Source organism: Eretmochelys imbricata, chromosome 11, assembly GCF_965152235.1.
Source record: "Eretmochelys imbricata isolate rEreImb1 chromosome 11, rEreImb1.hap1, whole genome shotgun sequence".
Classification (NCBI taxonomy): domain Eukaryota; kingdom Metazoa; phylum Chordata; order Testudines; family Cheloniidae; genus Eretmochelys; species Eretmochelys imbricata.
The window spans coordinates 59434374-59457033 of NC_135582.1; the positions used below are offsets into that span (position 1 = coordinate 59434374).

General features: G+C 44.3%; 1 protein-coding gene across 3 annotated transcripts; it reads left to right on the plus strand.

Annotated features, from left to right (window-relative positions):
* Positions 1–4829: 4829 nt before the first annotated feature.
* On the plus strand, positions 4830–21954 carry LOC144272429 (caspase-8-like). 3 transcript variants are annotated; one of them, XM_077830470.1, is made up of 10 exons: positions 4830–5467; positions 7851–7932; positions 8042–8380; positions 9074–9179; positions 10673–10811; positions 12986–13045; positions 14918–15009; positions 15745–15856; positions 17460–17949; positions 18865–21954. In XM_077830470.1, exons 3-10 carry the CDS (start codon positions 8070–8072, stop codon positions 19004–19006), a joined length of 1452 nt encoding a protein of 483 aa, XP_077686596.1. In that variant the 5' UTR covers positions 4830–5467; positions 7851–7932; positions 8042–8069; the 3' UTR covers positions 19007–21954. The 3 variants fall into 3 exon arrangements, with proteins under 3 accessions (XP_077686596.1, XP_077686597.1, XP_077686595.1); XM_077830471.1 differs by having other exon boundaries at positions 7856–7932; XM_077830469.1 differs by lacking the exon at positions 7851–7932 and having other exon boundaries at positions 4831–5467.
* The last annotated feature ends 706 nt before the right edge of the window (positions 21955–22660 follow it).

The following is a 22660-nucleotide window of genomic DNA, read 5'->3' on the forward strand; positions in this document are numbered from 1 at the left end:
AGGGCGAGTGGGATGACCCCAGCAACTGGAGGCCCATCTCCCTCTGCTCCACGATGTACAAGCTCTACGCTAGCTGCCTGGCTTCGAGGATCATGGAGTGGTCGGTGAGCGGGGGAGCCATCAGCTCCATCCAGAAAGGCTTCATGTCCTGCGAGGGCTGCTATGAACACAACTTTGCCCTCCAAACCACCATCGAAACGGCCAGAAGGGCACGGAGGCAGTGCATGGTAGCATGGCTCAACCTGGCTCACACCTTTGGTTCCTCCCCCACCACCACATCTTTGCCACGCTCCAGGAGTTTGGGATGCCAGAGAACTTCCTTCGTGTGATCCGAGAGGTGTACGAGGGATGCAGCACCACCATTCGCTCGGTCGAAGGGGAGACCGCCGAGATCCCAATCCGGAGTGGAGGTAAGCAGGGCTGTCTCCTCAGCCCCATCATCTTTAACCTCGCCATGGGGCCGTTGCTGCGAGCGATCTCCAATGGCACAGATGGCTTCAACCTCCATGGTGAGAGAGTGAGCATCCTGGCTTATGCGGATGACCTGGTCCTGACCGTGGACGACCCAGAGAACCTCCAACGTATGCTAGATGCCACCAGTCGAGCTGCTGATTGGATGGGGCTCCGCTTCAATGCAAAGAAGTGCACAGCTCTCCACATCGATGGCAGCAAAAGGGACTCGGTGCAGACGACAGGGTTCCAGATCCAGGGCGAGCCCGTCATCCCCCTGGCATAGGGGCAGGCGTACCAGCACCTCGGCATGCCAATGAGTTTCCGTGTCCGGCAGACACCTGAGGACGTCATCCAGGAGATCTTGCAGGATGCTGCCAAGATCAACACCTCCCTGCTAGCACCGTGGCAGAAGATAAACACCCTGAACACCTTCCTGATTCCCCGCATCTGGTTCGTCCTAAGTGGATCTGCCACGGCGAAGGTACCCCTCAACAAGGCAGAAAAGATCGTCCGGCAGCTGGTGAAGAAGTGGCTGTTCCTCCCCCAGAGAGCCAGCGACGAGCTGGTCTATATCGTCCACAGGCATGGCGATGCCAATGTCCCCCGCATGGGTGACCTGTGTGACATCGCGGTGATCACCCACGCCTTCGGCCTGCTGACGTGTCCCGACACCATGGTAAGGAACATCGCAGCAAACGCCCTCCATGACGCAACAAAGAAGCGGATCGGCAGAGCCCCCCTCCAACCAAGACACCGCCAACTTCCTGAGCAGTTCCCTGGATGGCGAATTCGGACGGGATGGGCGTGTCATCGCTTCACAGTGGTCCCGCGCTCGCAATGCCACGCGTCACCTGGGGAAGCGCATCGGCTGCCACTGGGAGTGGTGCGAGGAACACCAGGAGCTGGGAGTCCTGGTGCCGCAGAAGAGGTCCAACGACAACACCATTGTCACCCCGAGCGCCAGGGGCATGCTGGAGAGGACCCTGAAGGCAGCCATCCATCACTGCACATGGAAACTCTGAAGCGTAAACCAGACCAGAGTAAAGCCTTCAAACTGACCAGGAAGTGGGACACCAGCAACCACTTCCTCGCCGGGGGCGGCTTCACCCGTTTCATCGACTGGCGGTTCATCCACTGCGCCTGGCTCAACTGCATCCTGCTCAACGGAGCCGTCCGCCATGGGAACCGAGACCAGTGTTGCAGGAAGTGCAGATACTCCAATGAGACCCTGCCCCATGTCCTGTGCAGCTGCAAGCCCCACTCCAGAGCCTGCCAGCTGTGCCACAATGCCGTCCAGAACCGCCTGGTGAAAGCCATTGCACCGCACCTGGGGGAGGTCGCCGTGAACTGCGCCATCCCCGGTACTGACAGCCAGTTGTGACCTGACGTGGTAGTCACCGACGAGGCCCAGAAAAAGATCATCCTTGTTGACATCACGGTCTCCTTCGAGAACAGGACTCCGGCCTTCCGCGAAGCCCGAGCTCGTAAGCTGGAAAAATACGCCCCCCCCCGGCCGACACCCTGAGAGCGAAGGGCTACGAGGTGCAGATGTATGCCCTGATCGTTGGAGTCCTGGGCGCTTGGGACCCCTGCAATGAGTGTGTGCCGCGGACCTGTGGGATCGGTCGACGCTACGCACGGCTCATGCAGCGCCTCATGGTCTCGGACACCATCCGATGGTCCAGGGATAGCTACATCAAACACATCACCGGCCACCGACAGTACCAGGAGGTGTGAGCCAGTACGAAATCATGCATCAACTACGAGAAAGGGACTGAGAGACTTTTTCCATTGGACCATATGAACTGGAACCATAAACTCACCGAACGTTAAATCCCACCAAATGAGGGTAGATCCATCCTCATCATCATATCCGCTCATTATACTCCACATCTGAACATGTCGATTTTATGGACAACATACCCCCATGTCTCAATGTCTGTACTTTGACCCATTAAATTTTTACCCCCAATTGGGGAAATTGCAGATTATATATTCCTTACACCACCCGTTCCTAAACCGAATTTCGCACCCCTTGATAATCTGTACCTTTTCCCTGATAACCAGAAACTTCTATGCTTAAACTCTGTACCGTTTTCTTTTTACTTCAACATTATCTTAATAAAATTATTAAATCTGAAAACCCTGATTTATTTACAGGTAGATGTTGGTCACAGACAATGCCAGAGTGACATTATCCCCAGTGAAGATAATGCACTTCTGAAAAGATACAGCTGTAAAGTCACAGGAATGAGTCCACTGCTAAGCAGACCTTAGGACTGTGGTTTTCAACCTTTTTTCATTTGCAGACGCTTAATAAATTTCAAATGGAAATTAGCCATAGTCTGTGGACTCTCAGGGGTCCACGGATCACAAGTTGAAAACCACTGCCTTAGGATATTGGTGGGAAGGGAGCCGCCTCTGGCAGATTTTAAATCTGTGAGCCTGCTTAGATCCACAGGAAAAGAGTGCTATCCCAGTTCTGCAGACATAAGGGAATTTACTGTCTGCATGAGTGTGGTTAATGGGTGAATTGGGGTGTGATACCTAAGCCAGTGGTTCTGTAAACTTTGTGAAGAACAGACCCCCTGCCACGGAAGATAAAGGACATTCTTTTTTCTGTTAGCAGCATAGGATCTGTGAAACAGATGAGCAGTGTATATGGCCATACTTACAACCTATTTACTTCTCAGAGATGTAAAGCTAAACTTAGATGTATGTAAAGATGGAAGTATTGAGACAGTATTCCTGTATTAATGGTGAAATCCACATCTGCGTACAATTAGAGATGGCATCCTATGAAAAGCTAAAACAATAACTTTGATCATTTGGAAATTACAAAGATATGTAAGAGAACTGCTTGGAAGTCAAAAGCAACTCAAATGCTAAGGGAAATTGAAACGAGTGCCTCTCTGTAAAATGGAGGGGATCTTGGAGATCTTTTCTTTTCATGTATTCATTCTCCCTTGGGTCCTCTTGGACTTCGTTAATCTCAATGAAATACCAATAATTTAGAATAAATACCTTAATATTGCAATCAACTAATGTAATAGTAGCTATGCATACAAATGGCTAAGGTGTATAGAATCAGAATTGCTCAGCTGTTTGCCATAGATCCTGTTTCACAGGCAGCTGATAGAAAGCCTCCTTTAGCTTAGGTGGAGAGGGCCTATGGTTCTGGAACAAAGGAATAGCTGAGCTCTGTCCCCTGCCACTATGGAGTTTTGAGCGGATGACACCCCTTAAGGTCTAGGTGTCTACTGAGAGAGCTGGCTGAGAGTTTTTTGATTAAATGTTTTTCTTAAGAAAATGCCAATTCGTGGAAACCCCTGTCCCTCCTCTGCCTAATTTTGGAGGTGAGTGTCCTAACCACTGAGCTATTGGCTATTTTGGCATTGTGTCTGCCTTGCTGGTATTTTTCATGAAAAATTTGAAAAGGTCTCGATTTTGTAGTTCAGCATTCGACCAAAAACAGATTTTGCAACATGTAAATATATTGCAAAACAGAATTCTTGGTTTTTGGCCAGTACTAATCACCAATTCATTACAATGTATCTTTCTGAAACACCATTCAGACACATGAATTTCAAGAGAACATTTAGACTTTACAGTTCCATGTGTTCACTGAGTGCCGGTTGTGTATTTGGTGGTGGTGGCCGTCTCTCTCCTTTTTTCTTTTATATAAATAAAATAATTTTCCATCAAAAATATTGCATGTTAAAAATGATCCAACTGCATAGAAAAGATGGACACTATAGTAAGATAGATGGGACTGAAGCAGGGGTGGGCAAACTACAGCCCGCAGGCCAGATCCAACCCACCAGTTGTTTTAATCTGGCCCTCAAGCTCCTCCTGGGAAGCGGGATCTGGGGCTTGCCCCGCTCTGGTGCTCCAGCCAGGGGTCCTGGAAGCAGCGGCCTGGCCCTCCTCCGGCTCCTACACATAGGAGTAGTCAGGGGGCTCCGCTTTGCACACTGCCCCCGCCCCAAGTGCCAGCCCCGCAGCTCCCATTGGCAAGGAACCGCAGACAATGGGAGCTGCAGCAGTGGCGCCTGCGGATGGGGCAGCATGCAGAGCCATCTGGCTGTGCCTCCGCATAGGAGCTGGAGAAGGGACATACCGCGGCTTCTGGGAGCCGCTTGAGCCGCCCAAAGCCTGCACCCCGAGCCTCTCCCCGCACCCGAACTCCCTGCTCCAGCCCTGATCCCCCTTCCTGCCCTCCAAACCCCTCAGTCCCAGCCCAGAGCACCCTCCTGCACCCCAAACTCCTCATTCCCAGCCCCACCCCAGAGCCCGCACCCACAGCCGGAGCCCTCACCCCCCACCCCATTCTCCACTCCCCTGCCCCAGCCTGGAGCCCCCTCCCACAGCCTGAACTCCTCATTTCTGGCCCCATCCCGGAGCCTGCACCCCCAACCAGAGCACTCACCCCCTCCCGCACCACAGCCCCAATTTTGTGAGCATTCATGGCCTGCCATACAATTTCTATTCCCAGATGTGGCCCTCAGGCCAATAAGTTTGCCCACCTCTGGACTGAAGGATGCAATGGCAAAGCAGGGAAGTGGGATAGAGACAAACTTTAAAGTGGAAAAGCTTTTTGAAGCAAGTGTTATTCTCCTGACCCTTTAATTCTTCATTTAGAGGAAACAACTCAAGTCTCCCTTCATAACAAGAGGTGTCCTGATTATGCTGCTTGCTGTGCTCCAACTCACCCCTTTTTACTAGTTTATTTGTTTTATTTTTACAAACTTTGTTTCCATATCTGCAATATTTGATTATTTATAATATTTGAAATTGTAATGATGACAAGTTCCGGAATTGAACAGCTCTGTTGACATTGTGTTAATATCACAATTTTCATTCTGTTGTCATTTAATTTAACCTACTACTGTAAATCACATGACAATACACTCAGTCTCGAGACCAGTCCTTTCCTGTTGCATGACTTCCTGTTGGGACTGAGAAGGAACAAGATCCAGAGGCATTTCATCCACTGAGCTGCCTGACCCCAAAAGTAAGTGAAATCCACATCCTTAACTTCAATATCATTTTATGTTTGAAGGCAATTTGAGTTTTGCTAGGCCAATATCTCTTTCTAGTTTTTTCTCTTTCCCTGTTTTGGATTATAATCTAATGCCGGAAGACAATGGAGTTAGAATTTTTAGTACACTATCAGCACAGGCAGACATACACACATGCAGATATATGTATGCAAAATAGACAGTATATAAACGATAGTGTTCAAAGTTTACAGAAAGTTTTGAAAGTGAAAGTGAAATTAATTCCCTTTTCCAGAAAGATCGTTTTTATGGCTATAAATTGCTTATACCTTAATCTAGGGGTATGCATGTGTGTCAGAGGACACCTGTTCCCCCAATCTTAAATTGACAATTAACCATCAAGTGTGTATTCTTCTTTTTTTTTCAGAGAAGTAACAAATAAGATCAAGCAGTTGAAAGCACCGACTCCTGTCTGAATGACTCATGTGCCTCTTCTCAGTTAGTTTTCATATGGCCCAGAGGTGCAGAGTCTCATCTGTTTCTAAACTAATTTTGTATACATTTAAAAAAGAAATACATTTAATTTTGTATACACTGAGGGTCGGGGAACAGAGCTTTAGATAGTGTGCTCTGTAGGACAGGGAGTGAGTTTTACTAGGTTTTTCTAGACAAGAATTTAAGGTCCTACTGTGTAGTAACCAGTTAAAAGATTGCCAATTAACTCAAGTTAACTAACACGATTGTGAATGCTAATCATACGCTCCTCAGAACTTTGCAGTTTACCTTAAAATGGGCCCTCAAGTCAACCACAAACGTTTGTGTCATGGAACAAATTATTGTAGAGTGTCTAGATTAGCATTTACAATTATATTCATTAACTCAAGTTAATTTGGCAATCAGTCAACTCTGTACCTCAGAATCACAAACCCTGGTCTACACAAAGCTGCAATGTGTTTGAAGATAGCCAACTGCAAGGGGGGCATCCCAACCTCATGGTGGGGTTTTGGATACTGCCACCATACACATGGATTACTGACTTCTCTGGTAATCTGACAGTGGGAGGCAGGCTTGCTCTCCCAAAGGGTTGCCATACTAAATGTTCCCTCACAATTTCAGTCTCAGAATGGTGCCCAAATGAAAAAGACTGGAGGAGAGAGACCTTCCAAGCATGCTAAGAGGGGGTCCCCCACAGAGCCCACTCAAAGAACTTCAGCCACCCGATAGATTCTTTCTCCCAAACCCTCACCCTCCTCTGATATCCCTGGGTAGCCCTTCTGCTGTGCTGTCACAGAGGGAGCAGAGCACTGACGGGCACTCTCTGCAATGAGGCGGACAGACGAGCAGCATATGCTACTGTTCCCACACTATGGTCTGAGGATTTTTGGAGCCTCATGCTCCATATGCCCAAATTCAGAGGCCCATTCTAAATTCAGTACAGTAGAACCTCAGAGCTATGAACACTTCAGGAATGGAGGTGGTTTATAACTCTGAAATGTTCGCAACTCTGAACAAGACATGGTGGTTCTTTCAGATGTTTGCAACCGAACATCCACTTAATGCAGCTTTGAAACTTTACTATGCAGAAGAAAAATGCTGCTTTCCCTTTATTTTTTTAGTAGTTTACATTTAACATGGTATTGAACTGTATTTGCTCCCCCACGCCCGCTGTCCGATTGCGTATTTCCGGTTCCAAAGGAGGTGTGTGGTTGACAGGTCAGTTTGTAATTCTGAGGTTCTACTGTACTTGTGTCCTGCCCTAACTGTATCCAGGACTGAAAATTCAAAGGTCACTGGGGGCTTTAGGTGCACAGTGAAATGGGAAACATGTGGCTCCAACCTCTACTAAAGCTTTGGAAATTATCAGTGTGCTCTTTACCTGATCTGTAACTTACAAATGTGCAGCGTGATAGTAATTAGCTTAGCTTGTAAGTGAGCTGTAGTTTGCAAGTGCTGGAGACAACAAGTATAAAGTGAATTATCTTTCCTGTCTAAACAATTGGAGTGGCCTGGTTGCAGGGACCTGCAGGGGCCAGACAAAAAAATTGTTTATAGAAGCAGTAGTAGCTTAGGGAAGCTTTTACTACAATTAAGACACACATCTGTGATAGAGTAATGTCTGTGGGTCTCATTTATTGCTCAGACACTTTGTTGATTTTAGATCTAGGGGAAACAGGTGTCAGATATATGGATCTTGCTTCTGGGTAGCATTAAATCTCTAGAAAAAGAATAATGCTGACTTTCAAAAGAACAACAGACAAGATCTAGGAAAGAAAAAAGGAAGCACTTGCATGCAGCTAGGTTGATTCTGCTGCCAGCAAACCCCAAACATCCTCCCAGGGAAAGCAGGAGGAGCTTGTCTCCATTACATTTTCTCTTACCTTTGCTTCTGTTCCCAAGTGCAGATTCCTAAAGCTGATCAATTGAAAGGGGACAAAAGAGACCTAACATCAAAACTATGACGGGGGGGGACACATAAGATGTATGTATCTATTTATTATGGAGCATTCCACGTGACGCGACTCCTTTGTAATTGTGTTGAACTGGCCCATCAATCCCATTGTTCCATCATCATCTCACTTTGTGTTTAGATCTGATTCCTCATCTCTCAGCCATAAAATGAGCGCAGATATATACAAGCTTCTCTTCTTCATCAGCGAGGAACTGGACTCAGAAACCTTGATGGCCCTGAAGTTTCTGAGTCTAGAGTACATCCCACTGAAGAATCAGGAAAACATTCAGGATCCCAAAGATTTCTTCCAAAAGCTCCAGAAGAAGGGACTGATAGAAGAGGATGATCTGTCCTTCTTAAAGGAGCTAATGTTCAGAGTAAACCGCATAGACCTCCTGACTGGTAAACTGAGCTCCAGCAGAGACGAAATGGAGAGGGAGCTTCAAATCCCAAACAAGGCAAAAGTTTCACCATATAGGTATGCAGTGTGGTAGTAAGGACTCTTTGGGGCCTCTTGGGCTTAAAAGACCCAGGTAGAGATGTTCTGTTATGTCCAGGTTCATTCTTATTTCCTATCTGAATTGTCTTCCATTTTATCTCACACACAAATCCAGGGAGAATTTTATACTTCCCAGTCTGGCTCTGTGCGTCTTGCACACTTAAGGACTGGTATTTAGCTCTATGCTCTAATGCTATTGATTGTGTCCTCGGTACTATTCCGACAGAAGTGACATCTCCATTTTCCTAAAGAGACTCAGTCTCCGAGAATGTTTTTTTCCTGGATATTATCTCACAATCATAGTATTGTATTGTAACTAGAGAGGGGTCAAGCAGGCTTGGGGTTGGATTTGATCCTCTCAAATCCAGAGAGAGAGCCTGAGTCTTACCTAGGTTACTTGTAACCTGATGTGTGCTATGTACTGTCTCATTCCTGGAAGCATGCCACTGAGTGCTTCCGAGAGCAATTGTTTTCACTTTGGACCACAGCAATTTTCTGATACTGTGGTGGTGATCTTGGTCTTGGCTTTCAAGGATGTTGTACATAGCAGTGATAAGGATGAAGCAAACCCTTTTACTGTGGACCAGCCTGTCAGGCACATGGGGCATTTAGGTAATCTTCATTTTGGCTAATTTGCTTCCTTTCTTCCCTCTCTCCTTCCTTTATTGTCAGGCAACTACTTTACAGAATCTCTGAAGAAATAACTAGTGAAGAAGTTGCCAGTGTAAGATTCCTGCTGCAAAAGGAGCTTCCAAAGAAGAAGCTTCAGGACAATGCTGTAAGAGCACTTGATCGTGGTGGCTTCTTGTGCAAAGTTGGTTTTGAGTCTCTGGCTATGGCTATGCTACACCTTACATCGACATAAGTTATATTGCTCAATGGTGTGGTTACCCACCCCCCTAAGCAATATAACTTATGCCGACTTAGTGCTGAGCACACCGGTGCGTAAGTCAATGAGAGCGCTACCGCCAGCAGGTGCTGGAGTAATTAAGCCAACGGGAGCTCTCTCCCGTCAGCTTAGAGCAGCTACACAGAGAGCTTACAGTGGCACAGCTGCATCAGTTCAGCTGCACCGCTGTAAGGTCTGTAGTAGCCATAGTTTAACTCTTTCCTCGAAGGAGGTAGAGAGAACAGGTGCATGTAAATCCCAGTTTGCAGTGGGGATGGATCATGTTAAGATTATATTGTTCAGAGGAAGTGGAAGAGCTGTGAGATGGTCTCCATTAGAGAATGGGTCCTTCTTTCTCCCTCCTGTCTTAGTCTCCTTTCCCCACCACTTTATCAGTCTTTCCCACATTCTCATTGTCTTATCCACACCATCCATCTCCCTGCCTCTGCCTCCCACAAATTCAGCACACTCCTTTTCTCTTCCCACTGCTTTCAGGGTATTGATGTTTGGGTGGCACCCAAAGGAGGAGGATGTGAGCTGGAGAAAAAGCACAGGGTTTGGGAGTCAGACAATCCTAAATTGTAATCCTGGCTCTGCCAATGACTCGGGTGGTCCTGGGAAAGTCACTTAACCTTTCTGTCCCTTTCCTTATTTGTAACACTGGATAATGTGCCTAGCTGCCTCCCAGGGTATGGTGAAGGTTAGATAGACAAATCACTATCTTTGAAGATAGAAATTGCTATGAAAATACTACATACTGTTCATAAGCACCCTTCCTGAGTTCATCCACAAGGCCTCTATGCTCTGCATTAAAACTCTCCCTAAAAGCCCCAAATCTGCTATGGTCCCCATGGGAAGATTAGCTGATACAATTACAAATTTGGGTAGTAATTAGGAATAATTGATGTAATGGAAAACCTAAAGCAGTGTAACTAAATTGTTTTTTAAAAATCCATCTTAGTTACGCATCTGGAATAGAGATGCACTTATCCAGGTTTATACCACACTTTTTATTCTAGTTTAATTTAATTTGGTCAATTACTGGATTAAGCTAAACCAGTTTAAGAGTATCTACTTAGTGGTTTGCACTGGTTTAATGAAATCTGTTTTGTTACATATGTGCAGAAAAACCACATGTAAACCAGCCCTAAAATCCCTTGTTTTAGCTTAATTTATTTTCCCATGAGGTGGCTAATTCACATCTTGACACCCGCTACCACCTTCTAACTTGGTGTATTTCTCTTCCCCCCCAATTCTTTGTCTGTTTCTGTCTTCAGCTTGTCCTCTCCTCAGAGCAGGGAACCTTGCCTTCCTTTTGGTTTGATGCCTAATATGTTGGGTGCTACCTGAAACTAATAAATCAGAATATTTTTTTTAAACAGACAATATTGAAGCTCTTTATAGAAATGGAAAAAGCTGGGATAATGAATGAAACCAAATTAAAGGTGCTGAAGAGTATTTTACAGGAAGTTAGACCTGACCTGGTGCAAAAAATTAATACCTACGAAGTAGAAACACAAGGTAATGATTTTAAACTACCCATTTGAATATTCTTTTGACTGAGTCCCGAGGACCAAAGGAGGTGGTGATGAGGGAGACATTGGATGTTGTCTGCCCCCTTTAGGAACTATTGAAAAATTGTTCTGCCTAGTATTAATTTCTGTGCTTTGACCAGTCTAGTTTTAAATGTCTCCAAGAGTGAGACCTGTACCGCTTCCCTTGGGAGACTAGTCTGTAGACTTACAGATCTTGCTGTCAGCGAGCTGCTAGGCTTTAATCTCCGTCAGCTAGTGGAAAGGTTGGAAAGAAGCATAACAGAAAGGGTTTGGAAGGGAGGCGTTTTTACTCCAGTCGGTGCCAAATGCTTTAAAACAGAAACTGGGACATTTCCAGCACTTCCAGTTACTGTGTTCTTGATCAGCTTTTGGGGCTGAAGCAATGACTTGTTCACCTGACAGGCCCAACGTTCAGGAAACAGTTAATGAGAGGCACCATCCAGCGGCCAGGGGAAAGTGAGAATACACAGACTTTTTTTCATAGCAGGTTCTCATTTGCATTTGGCACAGTCGTGTATGTTTCTCTGAGGCCCCCTGGACGGCTCTCAAAGCATTTGGACTCTTTCTCCCAGCCATTCTAAGGATGTACTTGTGAAGCATCACCTGTTTGGTGAGTAGAGCAGATAATGGCTCTGAGGCAGATAGTGGCTGCGTCGAATCTTGACTATAAAAATTCTCCCACTAGTGGCAGCAACAGTGGAAGCACTAGTGTCAACAGAGCACTGGTGCTTTATCACCCCTTGTTATCTAGTGCAGGGTAGATGTAATCAGCACAGTAACCGTCAGAGGGCACGTGAATGATGTCTACACAATCGGGCTCCCCACCGCTGCCTCTAGAGACATTGTAACAGTGGGAGATTTCCAGGAATTCTATTGTAGACCAGGACTGTAGCCAAGGGGGAAAATTATTTAATTCATCTCTTTAGATGGAGCAGGAAGGAGTCATGTTTTTCAGCCCTGTTGCCACTACAGAAAAATACTTTTTCAGCACAGCCATGTTTAAACGTGATTATGACTTATTTTTGCCGGTCTAGACAGTATAAAAATGTCATAACTAGGGATCAGATTTCAGAGTAACAGCCGTGTTAGTCTGTATTCGCAAAAAGAAAAGGAGTCCTTGTGGCACCTTAGAGACTAACCAATTTATTTGAGCATGAGCTTTCGTGAGCTACAGCTCACTTCATCAGATGCATACCGTGGAAACTGCAGCAGACTTTATATATACACAGAGAATATGAAACAATAACTAGGGATGTAAAACTGGTTAACTGATGAGCATTGTTCTTATTGGTTTTTGGTTAACAATTAAACTCCGCTGCCAGCTCTGTGCCCGGGACATGGGGACGGCAGCTGGGACCCCAGGCGCGGGGACGGCAGGGGTGATGCGCTAAAACATGGGGGTGCTGCAGCACCCCTTGCACTCCTAGTTCCCTGTCTATGTGAACTTCTTAACAGTTAACTGTTTAACTGATAGAATTTTAATAGGTTACATGGTTACTATTTTAAACCCTATTTACATCCCCAGTCATAACCGTGATGGAGAATTATGTTTTAACCCTAGTAGATGCCTGTGTTACAACCATTTTTCACGATCCTGTTTAAATATTGTTATTTCTGTAGTATAGACAGGGCCTTTATCTCAGCCAGGGCAACAGAAATGGTCAACCTGTCAATGGGCTAATCCATCACCAGGAGGGCAAGAGGGGAACCCATTCCTGGAGGGGACAAGAAGAGAATCATCAGTCACTAACAGAAAGAGGGCTCTCCTTCAGCACCTAAAAATAAAACCTCAAGAGAACTCTTATTCAGTGGGACGTGACAAATATAGCGAAGAAGCTGCAGAACTGGTACAGCTACAGGGTTTCTTTCCCATGTTGGAAACTGGTGTCAGTTGACCATGATCTAATGTATTGACAGTTTAGATAACTTCACACAGAGAGCGAGGCTCACCAGAATTGTGTGTGTACTGGATGAGTTGCTTTGTCTGCCCAGGCTATTTGTCCTTTAAGGCTTCAGGGTAGCTTCTGTTGAAGACTAGGCGTGTAGTAAACCTGATGCCTTGAGAATCTGGCTGCTCTGAGACCTGGGATAGCCTCAGTTGAATTTTTCCATCATTCTTCTTGTCTCTTCATGTTTCAGCCCCAGATGAATCGATCACAAGCTTGGAACCTTCTTTTCAGAGCCTGACAATTACCGAAGGTATTTTGTTACTGCTCCTTAAGTAGATTAATAAATTATAAGGGTAGAAGAGACCCTTGTGATCAGGTCTTGTCTCCTTAAGACTTCCCCTGAACTAGTTCCTGTATGAACTAGAGCACAGGCTCACTTAATTAAATGTAATTTAGCTAAGAGTCTGGTCACTGCCCTAAGTGTGAAGAAGTTTGTTACCTGCATTGTTTCCCACCTAGATTCTGAAGCCTGTAAAGATTTCATGGTCAGTGCCATGTAGACTCAGCCTCTTGATTCATATGGTTAAAAATAGGACTAATCATCACTAACTAAATATACCTAAAAACAGCCTGATCTTAAGCAGTGGTAGGCCCATAGGTGCTAAGGCTATAGACATTATCTAAGTGGTAAACAATGATGAAAATGTGAGCAGTTTGTCATGTTTTAGGGGTTGGAAGTTGTCTAACACTCTGCTCCAGCAGGTGATTCTATCCAATATTGTCCCCATTATTACAGTATCTGAGCCCCTGTGAGGTAGAGATGTACCATTGTCCCTACTTTAGAGGTGAGGAACTGAGTTACAGAGGCAAAGTGACTTGCCCAAGGTCACAAAGGAAGTCTGTTGCAGAGCAGGGAATTGACCATGAGATTCCAGAGCCTCAGGCTAGTGTCTGAATAACTGAACGATGCTTCTGTGTCCACCAATTTTTCAGCTTCTGACTTAATTATCTCAGTGCCTCCTTCTACACTGTCCCCAGTGCATGAAACGCCCTTGCTGAGCTGATCCCCCTTTTAGTCCCTCCTGATTACCCACTTCTGCTGTGCTGCCTATGGAGGGATTCAGCTGGACTTCTACTAGGCTTGGCAGAATTCAGTTATTATTATTATTTTTAATAAATGTTCTCTTTAGAACATGCCTAGCACATTGAGGACATTGCAAATAATACTAAATGCTCAACAAAGAGTGACAGATTAGCTGATGAGAGCTTGGACATTAGAAATACCAATGGGTTCAGACAGTTCATCCTCTAGCTCTATTTCTCTATGTTTCTCTCCTCATCCAGAATTCTCTTTTGATTTTTTTTCCAAGCAAACGGTGTGCAGGCCGAAATCGGACAGGATCCATGCAGAGGGGAGCTTTATGCCTGTGCGTATCCCATTGCAGGATCAGGGCCTCAATGCCTCACTCTCCCTCCCCAAATAAAGCATTTTTCTTATTTAACTATCCAGGACTTTGCAGGAAATAGCAAATCACATCTATTCCCGACTCTGTGATTTCTTATCTGAATTGAAGAAACTCTCCTTTTATATTCCTTTTTATACTCTGGTGGAAATACGAAAATCTCCTTTTTATTTTTTTATTTTTTTTTTCAACTGCGTGGCAGCCATCGGTATATGCCTTTTGGTTTCTGACATCTAGCAATGTTACAACAATAGTCTTTCTGAAACATTTGCTGCTGTCCCACTTCTGCTCCAAGATATTATTGTAGCTCTTTTCAACATATTGTATAATGGATCTTCCTTTGAATTTAAATCCAAGAAAAATGGGAAGAAAATATTCCCTTTAACAGGACACGGTCACTTTTTTTTGTCCAGCACTCACTCATAAGACAAAACTCGCCTTCCCCTGATAGTAGTGATCATTTGCAGCAGTTACATATTGACCAAGTAATCTATTGCAAAGCATCTTTCCTTAAAAAGGAAGCCCATCTATGGATTTGCTCAGCTGGAGATAGCAAAAAATGAATCTCTGTCTAAAGATCCCTCAAAATGATGTGTCCACAATGGAAGCTAGTCCCCACCCCACTCCTTCACATCAGTTGGATGCCATTTTTTATACTGAATTATGTTAAAGTTAAGACTGTCCTTTTGACTCTAAATCTCCTTTCGTGCCCCTTGTAGGTCATATTCACCAGGAAGTTCCTTGCCCTAAAACATGTGCATTTGTGGGCCCAGGTGAATTGGGAGCAAAGGAAGCAGTGTCAGTGCCAAAAGTAAGAAATCCTGATGTTTAGCTTGAACTGCTGCTCTGCTCCTGACCCTCATGGGCATAAATCCCATTTACAACCCTCCCTACAATTGTTGGTGAGGCCCTAGGGAACCCTCATCCAGAATACAAGAGTAAGCCCCACCCTTTGCTGTGTTGCCTGAGGATCAACACCCCATTAGACAGGAAACAGAGCAATGTGTGCCACTGGGGGAGTGGGAGAGGGGAAGAGAACCACCAGGACACCCTGAAGCCAGTGGAGAGTTTCTGGCAGGCATGGTTAAGCACTTCCCTCCCTCCCTCAAATCATGCTGAATCAATGGATAAGAACCAACGAACCCCACCAAGCAAAGGAAGGAGGGAGCAGGAATCTCAAAGGTAGCCCCCACCACATGCTCTTGGGGGGAGAGGGGCGCGTTGGGCTGGGACAAACACCTGCTCCCTTTCCCTCTACTCCAGAACAATAAACTCGCCATGGGGGAGGAAAGGAGTGCTCGGGGGAAGGAAACAGGGTTTTTATTTCCCCACTCCCTTCCATCCCCCTGCAGGCAGAGGCTAGAGCTGTCCCAGATTCACAGACTTCCCCTACAGCGCTTCCCCAGCGCCCCAGCCTGTGGTATGTCTGTGGGGCTTAGATGAGGCGGGGTAACAATCGTCCCATTTCTCTTTTGGGTACCTTAAAACCCACAGCTCTTTATGTTGCTTTTACAATCTTGTCATTACACTCTGTACATCTCTACAGCTCAAGAACTCCTACAGAATGGACAATAATCCTCATGGCTATTGTGTGATACTGAACAACTCTGATTTTAAAAATCCTGATGAAACCAGGACAGGCACAGACAAAGATGCTGGTAATTATTTTGCTTGTTGAACTACTGCGGGGGTTTCTTTGTCTGAGGGAACCATTTAATCTACCCTTCTTTGTAAAATGGATAAGCTACTTAGTTGTCACTCTTTCCTTTCACAAGACCACTCTCACCAAGCTCCCTTCCCTCCATGGTTGGTCTGACAGAAGTGTCAGCCATTATGGCATTGGAAAAGCAGTCTCTTCACTGCTAAAAAGGATGGTCTTCTTACAGCTTGACAATTAATCCGTGTTAGCTCTCTCCCTATAACAGCCTAATGGATATAGAAGTAGTTTTTACCTTGTAGTTGCTCGGTGAGGTCAACACTACACTCCCCACCTGTGGATGACCTCACCTCCTTATACTGCAGTGACAACAGAGGCTGTCTCCGCCAGGATTTTACAGCCTGAGAGCTGACTCAGATTAGTTATCTTGCTGTAAAAACACCCCTTTTAGTCTCCTTGGCATTAGAATTCGTCTGTTTATAGCTGACAGACTTACTTTTACCCTCTTGGACAGAATATGCTAAAAATGTAGTTTAAGGAAGGAAAGTCTTTCTGTTCTGGGTACAAGCTATTGTTGACAGAGTGTGTACATATATATGTGTGTATGCCTTTTCTGCTATGTTGTCTTTCTGCTTGATGACTTCTCTCTTTTTTTTTAATAGTCATGTTCTTAGAATTGCCATGAAATCCGTAAGCTCTCAATTCTGTGTTCACTTAACCTACTGTCTGCAGCTGGAGGATATCCGGAGACCACACTGCCAGTTAGAAAGTGTTCTGATCCAGTAGATAGACAAATCTGGTTGCAGCAATGCTCAAATGAATCCAACTATCTTATCTTGCCATTTGCCTCCAAGCCCTTCCTCCTGCAAATAACTCCATGTCTGTCTGAATCCACACATCCTTCCTTTTTAACATGGTGTCTTAAAAAAGCGTATATGGCTGAATTTTAACTCTGACCCCTTTCAAGTTGCTTGTTTCCAGTCACCCTCTTTTCTCTAGAAGACTCTTCTCACCCATTACAAAGTCAGCAGGTACTGGGAAAGCTGTGTAGATCCTTACCTTTGGTAAGAGCCAGATTCTGCTGCTCTTGCTCTGCACAGAGTAGTTAATTTCAACAAGATTATTTGCAGAATAAGGAACTACTTCTTGGAAGAGTGGCAGAATCCAGCCTTAAATAAGTACATCATCATTATCTTGTTTTATCAAGAGCTATTCATAAGTATCTCAAATCTCTGTGCAGCATGAAGTTGGTGAAAGATGCTTAAGCAAACTAAACTCTCCTAATTTATGATGATTGATTTCTATGGAAGTAAAACCTGCTTTTTTCTGGGAGGACAGCATGATGCTCAAGGCAAAGGCATTGTATCAGGAGTAAATGAATAGTTGTGTATTTCTTGCTAGGGCAATATCATTTTTATCCAAGAGGACTGACAGGGTGTGGAAAAATAAGGTGGGCTTCTTTGTGGGACTGTAACACTTTCCAAACTGCCTGACGGTGTCTCTTGTTCTCCAGTGCAGTGGCTACCATTTCATCATCTTCTTCCCTCTCCTCTGTTCCTTTATGTTAAATGAGTGCTGACTTTCCCTCTCGCTTTCTCTCTCAGAGGCTCTGAAACAGGTCTTTGAGTGGCTTCAGTTTGAGACAATTGAGCACCGAAACCTAGAAGCAAAGGAAATCCATGAGACAATCAAAAAGTATAGCAAGAAGGACCATAGCAACATGGACTGTTTCATTTGCTGCTTACTCTCACATGGCGAAAAAGGTAAAGTATATGGGATAGACTGGAATTCTGCAGCCGTCAAAGATCTGGTCTCCTGCTTCACTGGATCTGAGTGCCCCTCGCTTGCTGGCAAACCCAAACTCTTCTTTATTCAAGCCTGCCAAGGTAAGACAGGGCAGAAAAGTATCCTAGTGGAAGAAGATTCTTCTCGACAGCTGGAGACAGATGCTTTACCCTTGCCTTCCATTCCTGACTGGGCTGATATCCTCATTAGTATGGCTACAGTGGAAGACTTTGAGTGCTACAGATACATAGAGAGAGGCAGCGCCTTCATTCAGTGCCTCTGCAAGGGAATAGAGTCTTTCTGCCCACAGTAAGTACTACTCATATTCCCCATTTTAATAGCACGTAGAGGACTGATGAAGAGGTGGAATGCATTTGTCCCAGAAACACTTTCTTAAACTAGCTTAATAGAAACCCATTGACAATAGTACTTTCCACTTACTGTATATAGCACTTTGCATCTTCAAAGCACCGCATGATCATTAATTAGACCTCACGACCCCCCTTTCACATTGCTAAGTGTGTATTGTTATTCCTGTTGTACAAATAAGATTGACTTTAAGTGACTTGCCTGAGGTTACATGAATCAGCAGCATAGCCAGGATTGTATTGTTGGACCTTCAGGTGCCCAGTCCCCAGTTCAACCCTCCACACTGTGCTACCTCCCCAGATGTATCCTATATAGAATTTTACAATATTAAATGACCAATGGGAATTAATGGGAGTCTGTGGAAGCAGGCAAATCTTTTTAGTAAAGAACAATGGCAAGAACCTCCCTTCTCTAGGCTGCTGGTCTATTAAAAAAAAGAATTGCTAGCGTTTTGGTTAGAAATGAAGAGAAATGGTGTCTGGTGATAAGTCTTGTGTAGCATCATGGAGAGCAGGGGGAGGGATTGGATGATGTGTTCATCTGTTTCTCCATATTATCTAAATGCTGCTCCTAATCAGTACCGAGAGGGAAGACAAATGTCACTTGGTAGAAAAACTTACACTGAGTGGCCTTTCTGAAATTTTTTTCTTCAGATCTATGTGGAGTGTAATGGTTACATAGTAGAGTGTTCAAACTGAGTGACTAGCCAGAAGTACAGGGAAGCCATTGTCCTTGCCTCAAGGGATCATGGTATCAAGCAAACATGGATAACTTCCCAGACCAGCCTCACAGGCCTAGTTGGAAACTACCATGTATTTCTATGTAACTTTTTTTTTTTCTTGTAATTTGTTTAAGGCGTATGGATCTGCTGACCATCCTGACACAAGTCAACAAAGAAATGGGAGAAAAAGATTTTAATGGGAAAAAGCAGATGCCGGAAATAAAATCAACCCTGCGGAGACAACTGATCTTCCAGATGTCAACGTCAGACAATTAACCAAAGAAATAATAAGTCTGGGATACGCTACATTAGGAGCTACTTTTTGGGATGGATTCAACTTGCAGTTCCAAAAGACAAATGGACTGGATTTGCAAGGCAATGAGGGACCTCAGCTCTCAGATCTCCTTCCCTGCAATGGCTCGGTGTCCTGACTTCCAGATCTGCAGCTGTCCAAGTCACCAAATGGCCTGACTATGTGTGTAAGTGAAGGGGCTGAGTGACTGACCTGCATCTGTCTACTTTAGCAGGAGGTGAGCGTGCTCAGCACCTTCTAGGATTGACCCCTTGGTCATGATTTCAAATGAAGAAGCACTCTGCAAAATAATGATTCCAAAATAATGAGGAAATTGTACAGTTTCCATTTGTCAATGTTATTCATAGATAAGGCCAAAAGGGACCATTGTGATCATCAGGGATCCTAGTTTTCTGTGATAAGAAAATCCCCAAAATTCTCTAGTAAAAAAACATAAAAATCCGTATTTTTCCACAGTTAAAATCAAATGCTGAATTTTAGTTTCTCTAGCCACAATGTGTATAGGTATCAGTTGAACGCAATGTTTTATTGACATATTTACAATTTTTAAGCAAGTTCAAAGCCTACCTGTGCCATCAAACACTATAATAAAATTAATAGAATTGCAATTTGTATTTTTTACTTGTACCAAATATTTGTATGTCTGTATTCTATATTTTCAGAAAATTGTGGGGGGGTTTTAATGCATAAACACTCGAATGATACGGTTACAGTGAATTGTTTCATTACTGTTGTTGATGGCCCTGTGGTTTCAGCCTCTTGTTTTCATTTCTTTTCATTCAGTTTATGTTTAGCCCTTTCCATGTGTTCTACAACTATCTGCCTTTGAATGTAATCTATAGCCTTGCTGCATACAGTACAGAACATGAACATGAAATTCCATCAACATGAAATTTTTCCTTGCCAAACGCAGTGAGACAGTTTTTAGGGGTGATTTTTTAAAGTTTTTGGCCTCTTTTCATAACTTTAATTTCTCACCTCTGGAGGCTGAAGTGAAATTTGAGATGCATTAAAACGCAAACCCCTATATGCTGTTGAGTAACCTCTATACACTGGAAGCAGTTTATTGGAGTATGTTTAGCAATGTAAATTTAAAACGCATTCAAAAATCAACCACAAATGGGGGAGGTTGCACACATTGAATAAGTGACACTGGTACTTTCAGTAAAATGTAGTTAATAGTTAATGTGTTTTTATTTTTTCACAAAATGTAAAAACTGTTTTTACAGAATCTCTAAATTCCATGTTTTTCCATGGCAAATGGATTTCTAGAATCCCTGGTGATCATCTAGTCTGACCTCCTGTATTGGAGACATAGGACTTTCCTGAATTAATTCCTGTTTCAACTAGAACATAACTTATAGAAAAACATCCCATCTTGGTTTATCAAAATCCATCTTTACTATCTCAACCCGTGCCCTTCCTGACCCTCCTCCCCGCTTCCCCCCAAAAAGAAAAAAAAAACAAAACCAAACCAAACCTTCCTTGATTTGCATTCTGCATTTACTGATCTGATCCTGGGAAGACTTCTGGGTACTCTTCTGGCTCTGTCAATCTGTTTCTTCACTTCAGCAGGTGGGTATTGTAGTTGTAAGAATGCTTGATAGAGGTCTTGTAGGTGTTTGTCTCTGTCTGAGGGGTTGGAGAAAATGCGTTTGTATCGTAGAGCTTGGCTGTAGATAATGGATCATGTAGTGTGGTCTGGATGAAAGCTGGAGGCATGTAGGTAAGTATAGCCATCAGTAGGTTTCCAGTATAGGGTGGCATTGGCACCCTGACAGCAGGATTGTCTGGCTATGTAGACTCCTTCCTCAGGGAGCATTTGCTCCAACCCCTCAGACAGAGACTAATACCTACAAGATCTCTATCAAGCATTCTTACAATTACGCTACCCACCTGCTGAAGTGAAGAAACAGATTGACAGAGCCAGAAGAGTACCCAGAAGTCACCTACTACAGGACAGGCCCAACAAAGAAAGTAACAGAACGCCACTAGCCGTCACCTTCAGCCCCCAACTAAAACCTCTCCAGCGCATCATCAAGGATCTACAACCTATCCTGAAGGACGACCCATCACTCTCAGATCTTGGGAGACAGGCCAGTCCTTGCTTACAGACAGCCCCCCAACCTGAAGCAAATACTCACCAGCAACTACACAACAAAAACACTAACCTGGGAACCTACCCTTGCAACAAAGCCTGTTGCCAATTGTGTCCACATATCTATTCAGGGGACACCATCACAGGGCCTAATCACATCAGCCGCACTATCAGAGGCTCGTTCACCTGCACATCTGCCAATGTGATATATGCCCTCATGTGCCAGCAATGCCCCTCTGCCATGTACATTGGCCAAACTGGACAGTCTCTACGTAAAAGAATAAATGGACACAAATCAGACGTCAAGAATTATGACATTCAAAAACCAGTCAGAGAACACTTCAATCTCTCTGGTCACTCGATTTCAGACCTAAAAGTTGCAATATTACAACAAAAAACTCCAAAAACAGACTCCAGTGAGAGACTGCTTAATTGGAATTAATTTGCAAATGGGACACCATTAACTTAGGCTTGAATAAAGACTAGGAGTGGATGTGTCATTACACAAAGTAAAACTATTTCCCCATGTTTATTTTTCCCCCTACTGTTCCTCACATGTTCTTGTCAAGTGCTGGAAATGGCCCATCTTGATTATCACTACGAAAGGTTTTTTTTTCTCCCCCCTGCTCTCCTGCTGGTAATAGCTCACCTTAAGTGATCACTCTGGTTACAGTGTATATGGTAACACCCATTGTTTCATGTTCTCTGTGTATATAAAATCTTCCTACTGTATTTTCCACTGCATGCATCCAATGAGGTGGGTGTTAGCCCACGAAAGCTTATGCTCAAATAAATGTGTTCGTCTCTAAAGTGCCACAAGTCCTCCTGTTCTTTTTGCGGATACAGACTAACACGGCTGCTACTCTGAAACCTGAACTAGTTGAATAAACTGAAATGAAGAAAATATTCTCTCTGCACTTATAGAAGATTCAAATTTGTTTAGCACTTTAAAAAAAATCTATTTGTATCCACCCAGACAGTGACCAAGAAACAGGATGATGATGATATAACAGTTTGCACTTCTCTAGCTTCTTACATGTGAAGAGTTCAATGTGCTTTACAAGCATTAATTAATTCAGCTTCACAGCCCCAGGATCCACAGGTTTGTGACCAAATGTAAAAGTTGAGGCACTCATTTTTGATTTTCCCTGACTCCCTCCAATCTCTGTGTAGTATAGTTTGTAGACTGGAATAGGCATTTGTCTTTTTTAGAGCCAGATCTCTCAGTGACTCTTGCATGTCTCTCTGGCTCTGCAAGTACAGGCAACCCCTTATGGGCAGCAGGGAGACATCCACTTTGAGTCCTGGATCACAATAAATAAGTACTTGCTTTTACCTAGCCTTTGCCTCTGTTGTGTGTGTTTTCCCCTGCTTTCCTTGCTTGAGGTGACTGGAGTGGGTCGCAGAGGAAGGGTCCAGAGTTGTCCTTTCCAATGTTTGGTTCTTTGGTCATTGAAGACAATGGTGCACTGCACTGTATATGTGTGCGTGTGTGTGTGTGTGTGTGTGTGTGTGTGTA